Below are 6,424 nucleotides of genomic sequence, written 5' to 3'. Positions count from 1 at the left end.
GGTGTCCAAGGGGGTCGGGAGCCACTTGAGCTGAGCAGGACCCAACCTCCCCCAGCACGAGGGAGCTGCAGTGACAGCACCAGCGCTGTGTGGTGGGAGACCCTGCACTGCCTGCACTGGCTGTATGGAGCTGGGGACCAGGGGACAGCCAGGCTTTGGCTCTGTCAGGCCACGCTGGGGGGACCTGAAGGGTGAGATGAGGCTCCTGCAGTGATTATAGGTCTGTGTGGTGTCTTGGTGTCTGCTCAAGGTCCCAGAGATAAAAAAGGGACTTGGGATGGCTGGATCCTGGGTCTGTTTAGCTCCAGCACAAGTGTGAGTGAGACTCTGCTAGGGAATGGCTCTGTCCATGGGATGTATGAGTTTCCTGGCACTTCCTTTCCTCGAAGTTACTAAGTGAAAGCTCCTGGCTTCTGTCATTCATAGGCTGGAAGGATGCTCAGATGCTGTCTAATCCCAGATCTAACCAGGGACACAAAGTGGATTCCTATTCTGCCTTTAGGAGGAAAATCCCAACTTTGCCCTCTTCTAGGATCACGAGAAGCAGCGGTACTTGGAGGAAGCAGCTTTAAGGGCTTTCCAGATCTTTGCTGTGGTTAATTGCCTTTCCTCTACGGCCTATTTTATTTCTCATTTCCTTTGAGCTGATGTCACCCGTTTCCTCTTCTCTAGTGACTCTGCAGTCAGGCTGCAGTTGCTCCTGTTCTTGGTGTCCTGTTCTTGAGAGCTGCCTGCGTGGAGACCTTCCAGCCCCAGGTCAGAGAAAATAATGCTTGGAAGAAGATCAAGCATCTTCAGTAAAACACCCATCACCGCTCTACTGAAGCTGAAGATGGACAAATCGTGCTGAAACCTTTCGACTCTGGTAAGCACAAAACCACACTTCATTAGTATAACTCCTCTTGGAATATACTATTGCTGATGGCATAGCTTGTGTTAGCGTGGGTTTTGCACTCTGCAGCCATAAGCTTGTAAATCCTCATCGGGAGAGCATGGCCCAGGGTGCAGACTGGGAGCAGAGTCCGCTCCTGGAACCTCTGGTTCTGCATAGAGTGGAGATGATGCTATAAACCACTTGGGATTACCAGCTGGGGTACTGGGGTACTGGTAGTGGCTTGGGCTTGGCTTGGGTTTGGGCTCAAGTTTCCAGGGATTTGGGTAAGGCAGCAGCACTGGCTGCTGCAGCAGAGCACAGGACCCCCACCTTCCAGCCCCACTCTAACCACTGCACCCCTCCTCCTTTCTGCTGGCATGGACAATATTGACCTGCTTTATTCAAAGGGAGAGGCTGAGTGAGATGCCCCAGACCATGCTCCAGTGTCTAGGGTTTAGGACAGCTCACAAGTACATGGGACACGTAATCCTGAGGTCCTCCGACTGAAGAGGGAAGTGGGAATTGAGTACATTTAGGGGAATGGTGCCACACTCTCTTCTAGCTGCATTCTGTTGAGTATCTGGCTTAAAGCAGGAAGGGAAAAACAACACTCCCGTGATTCCCTGGAGGACCTTGGCACTGGCACTGCACAGCCGCTGCTGCAAACCTGATGAGCTCTACCAAGTGCTGTTGTGGCCAGGAGACACCACGGCCGTCTCCCACAGCCCACCTCTGCCAGAGATTTCTGTCAGACTTAAAACCAGAGCACGTCCTTGCATTCATCTCATGCAGCCCCATAACTCAAACCCACCTGCAGTGCAGGGCTTTGCTTTTCCCTCTCCAGGCCACAGGGTTTCAAACACAGAGCTCCCCATTAGCTTCTCCTGCCCCTGCACAGCCTCACCCCCTCCCTGAATGTCTGCATCTGGTAGGTGCCATCCCAAGCTCAGAGATGCAAACCCTTCTTTACCTTAGATGGTCCCGCAGTGGGTGGGAGAGTTGGGCATTCATTTAAGGCCATGTTGTGACAATGACTTTTCCTATCCAGATGAGGGTGTGGAAACATCCATGAGATGACCAGTAGGACCTGCCTTGGGTCCTGTGTGAATCAAAGGCAGAGCAGGGAATGGAGGTGGTCCCCTGCCTCCTCTGGGACCTCTCCTCAGGGATGTGCCAGACCTGTGTGGCCAGACCCCGAGGTGTCATAGCCCAGAGCATCCTCACCTCCTGGGTACCACCCCCAGTTGGCTACTGCCCTCTAGACGTCTCAGCAAGGTGGGAGAGGACAAACACATCTGTCCCCTGGCCAACCACTGGCACTGTCACACCTACTTATTAATTCACAGGGAACCTGCCTCAAAGATTAAAGGCACCCAAACCCCAGTGCTGCCTGAAGGTCCAAGAGCACGTTGTGGATATCCTGAGTTGTTCTTAGGGGACCTGTGAGGGTCAAGGAGGGACAGGCTTGGCAAGATGACTCTTGTCTTCCTCTCTTAACAAGTGGAAAGAGATAGTGAGGGGGTTGCAGAGTCTGCTGAAGAAAGGGAGAGCTTTCCTGAGCTAGAGCTGACTTCCCCATCTGCAGTGGGAAGTTGCAAATGGGGAACCAACAACACATGGACATGAGAAAGAGACTCAGCCCAGGGAGGGTGCGATGGGGGCTCATGCCACTACCGCTGGGGAAGATCCAGAGAGTTTTGAGGCAGGATGGTGCCTTCTCAGGAGGCAGCAAGTCTTTGGGGGGAAATGCTGTAGAGCTGGCAGAGCCAAGGCAAGTACATTGCAACGTGCAGCACTCCAGGAAGGAAGAGGGAGACAAAACCAAGCTGATCTGCAGGGTTGTGTCCATCAGAGGAGAGGTGAGTCCATCAGACAGGGAGTTGGCACCAGGGCCAAGAGCAGGTGTGTACATCCTCTGGATGGTGAAAGCAGCAGCTGGAACTATACAAGAGATTAGACCCAATCCATGTAAGTCTGAGCCAGGAACACATACAGGAGTGGTGAGGTAGGAATTTGGTACGTCCAAACTCAAGCAAGAGTTGAAGAAATGCCAACTGAGGTGGGGACATCTCTTTAGGGACAGTGTCTGTCAGCCTCACCAGTGACACAGGAACTGCTGCTGCTGACACTTGCATCTGCTCCAGAAACAAGGGGAAGGGAGACAAATGGGTTTGATGGCAGCTCAAAATGATGGCATGATAGATAACAGCCAGGATTTGAAGAGAGAGAAACTGTAGGAAAAATCAGCGATGTACCACAAAACACCACCCTTTAGGATTAGTAACTCATTTTGTACATCACTCAGTGAAAAAACTGGGAGGTCTGGTAGTCTATGAAGTGAATGTGAAATCATTGAGTCATAGAATGACTTTGGTTTGTGTTGAAGGGACCTTAAGGCTCCTCCAGTTCCAACCCCTGCCATGGGCAGGGACACCTTCCACTAGAGCAGCTTGCTCCAAGCCCCTGTGTCCAACCTGGCCTTGAGCACTGCCAGGGATGGGGCAGCCACAGCTTCTCTGGGCACCCTGTGCCAGCGCCTCAGCACCCTCACAGGGAAGAGCTTCTGCCTAAGAGCTCATCTCAGTCTCCCCTCTGCCAGGTTAAAGCCGTTCCCCTTGGCCTGGCTCTACAGGCCCTTGTCCAAAGCCCCTCTCCAGGTTTCTTCAAGGCCCCCTTCAGGTGCTTGCAACTAAGGAAGTACAAGTGTAAGCAGGAATATATCAGAAAACACTAGAGAGCAACTCTGGAAATGGCACTAGTTGGATGTTTTTACCAGATATTGTTTCACTTCAGGAATTTCTAGGTTAAAACAAATGTAGGCAAGTTAGAAAGCAGTAGGAACCACAGCGGGGAAACAGGACCCAGAAAACCTGTTTGCTTATAGTCAAAGATTAAGAAGCTTCAGATGGAGCAGACTAACGTGATTTAAATGATCTTATCTAAGAACCCTCAAGCAGAAAAGCCTTTTGAGATTAGACATGTGTGATCTGCGATCCTCACTGCAGCAAACAACACTGCTTGAAGAGAAAAGCTCTCCTGTGTTCTGTTGCGTGTCCTGTCACACAAGCAGGGGTCCTGGGGTCACAGAGAGCTCAAAAGGAAAGGTGGGGTTTGGGTCAGCAATGGCACCTATGAACTCATTTTATGCTGTATGTTTTCAGGTGAGAAGGGAAGCTACAGCAGGGAATTCTACTTCAAACGTGCCCGCTCAGCACCACGATGGCTGGAAAGGATAAAGGCAGTGCTGCAGGTGGTGCTGGTTCCTACATTTCCTGCTACATCGACTCAGAGTTTCGCTACAACCTCTTCACTGTTTTCTACAGCATCATTTTCATTCTGGGCTTTGCTGCCAACTGCTACGTGCTCTGGATTTTCAGCCGCATTTACCCCACCAAGAAACTCAATGAGATCAAGATATTCATGGTGAACCTGACAGTAGCTGACCTGCTCTTCTTGGTTACGATGCCAATGTGGATTGTTTACTATCACCACCGTGGAGACTGGATCATGCCCGAGTTCCTCTGTAACGTGGCTGGCACTCTATTTTTTGTGAACACCTACTCTTCTGTTGCCTTCCTGATGGTCATCACATACAACCGTTACCAAGCTGTGACTAACCCCATTAAAGCTGCTCAGTTTACCACCCAGCGAAGGGGGATCTACTTATCAGCAGCTATCTGGATTATAATCGTGGGCAGCTCTTTGTATTACCTTTTTGACAATAATACTAACAAGGAGGAGGTCAAATCTAGGAATGTCACGCGGTGCTTTGAACACTATGACTCTTCTGGCAGTGTTTCAGCTGTTCTCGCCATCCACGTCATCATCTGCATCCTCTTCTATATCATTTTCATCTTTATACTAGGCTGGAACATCATCATTATCAGGACCCTGTTCTCCAAACCAACACAGCCACGGAAGAGTGCTCATGTCAAGCAAAGGGCACTCTGGATGGTGTGCACAGTGCTAGCTGTGTTCATCATAAGCTTTGTACCTCATCACCTGGTGCATCTGCCCTGGACCCTGACTGTTCTGGAGCAGTGGAAGAGAGAAAACTGCCAGTTGCGCCAACAGCTCAATGATGCTCACCAGGTGACTTTGTGCCTCTTGAGTACAAACTGTGTGTTGGACCCTATCATTTACTGTTTCCTCACCAAGAAGTTCCAGAAGCATCTTTCAGAAAAACTGAAAAGCATGAAAGGGAGTCGCAAGTGCTCCAGGCAAACCACAGACACAGTGATTGAGGGCACCATTCACCAGGAGGATGCCATTGGGATCTAGCTCAGCCCTGCTCCGACTGCAGATTGAGATGTGTGAGTGAGTCACCCATCTTTTCTCAAGGAGAGGCACTGAGGGACACAGCAGAGCAGCAGGATCTTACATTTCCTTTTTCCCATTAGACAGAAAAATGGATGCTCATTTCTTCTATCACATGCAACTGGCAGAACTGGAGCCTGTAGCAGTCTGGCAGAAAAGCACCTTCTGTCTGGGCTGATGTTCTCATGGGCACCCAGAACAGTTCACATGGTCTGCTTTTATGTGAGAGAAATGTGTCACCAGGTCTGTGCGCTGAGCAGGTAGAAGCTGAGTGCACTGAAATCCCCCCAGCACCGTCCCTGGTCCTCTGCCTGCCCAGCTCCCATGAAGAATCCAGCATCAGAGACTCCTAAAAGACCTGGAAGAACAGAGCTGCTCATCTCGAGTGACTTTTGTAAGCACGGTTCTGTGAAGAGAGTCTGAGCTGTTCTTGAGTGCCTAGAGGGGTTGTAGTCCAAAGAGTTCCTCAAATGCCTTCAAAGAAGAGATCTGTACCTCTGATCCCTTCTTGCCTACTTGCATGGTCTGGTGGGGCCCAGACCTGACGTGCCTAGCAGGAGCTATCACAGACTTTTGCCTCTGCTCCCAGCTCTTGGATCAGTTTAGTTAACCCCAGGCTGACTGCATGTGTCCGTGGAAATCCAGTCTCACTTTGGAGGCTCTAGATAACAGAAGGTTATTGTCAGCATGGGCATTATGTTAAGAACAGCTTAAAATGCTTCAATATCTTTGTTCTTGTTTATTTCGATTAGGGCTGTAGCAAGCAACTTTGCCTTAATCCTTCCCCCCAGTCTTTCTATTGCTGCTGTGAAGAAATGAAGCTGAGTAGTTCTTGAGATGCTACCACAAGTGAAGTACCAGGTCATGGCCACCTTCTGAGTGCATCAGAGCTGTGCAGTGATACAGCACACATGACACACACGTAACTCATGTACTCTGACAAGGCTGGAGACCCCTCGCTCAGGGCTGCCTGCAGTCAGTTGGGGCAAAGTGGTTTTCCAAGGGTGCTGAGTTCAGTTACCAATCATGAGACACTGCAGGTTCTTTTTCTAACCCAAATTGCTCAATCCAGCACAGGAAATTGGGCAAGGACGGGAACTTACGTGTTTGCACAACAGTTTTTGGTTCCCTAAACTACAGCAGAGAGTCTGTTTGATGACAGGAGAAGTGCATTGACCTGTGGCACGGATTAATCACGGGCAAGGACAGCAGCCTGCCCACACACACCAGAGA

General features: G+C 50.3%; 1 protein-coding gene across 1 annotated transcript; it reads left to right on the top strand.

Annotated features, from left to right (window-relative positions):
- The first annotated feature begins 318 nt into the window (after positions 1 to 318).
- PTAFR (platelet activating factor receptor) lies at positions 319 to 5,786 on the top strand. Its single transcript, XM_057403588.1, has 2 exons — positions 319 to 865; positions 4,036 to 5,786. Exon 2 carries the CDS (start codon positions 4,094 to 4,096, stop codon positions 5,153 to 5,155), a length of 1,062 nt encoding a protein of 353 aa, XP_057259571.1. The 5' UTR covers positions 319 to 865; positions 4,036 to 4,093; the 3' UTR covers positions 5,156 to 5,786.
- Positions 5,787 to 6,424: the final 638 nt, after the last annotated feature.

Source organism: Pezoporus wallicus, unplaced genomic scaffold (assembly GCF_028554395.1).
Source record: "Pezoporus wallicus isolate ANWC-B61680 ecotype Strahan unplaced genomic scaffold, APGP_CSIRO_Pwel_v1 contig_8232, whole genome shotgun sequence".
In the NCBI taxonomy this organism is placed as follows: Eukaryota; Metazoa; Chordata; class Aves; order Psittaciformes; family Psittacidae; genus Pezoporus; species Pezoporus wallicus.
Note: the sequence above shows the minus strand (reverse complement) of the source record. Positions and strands in the feature narration are given on the sequence as shown.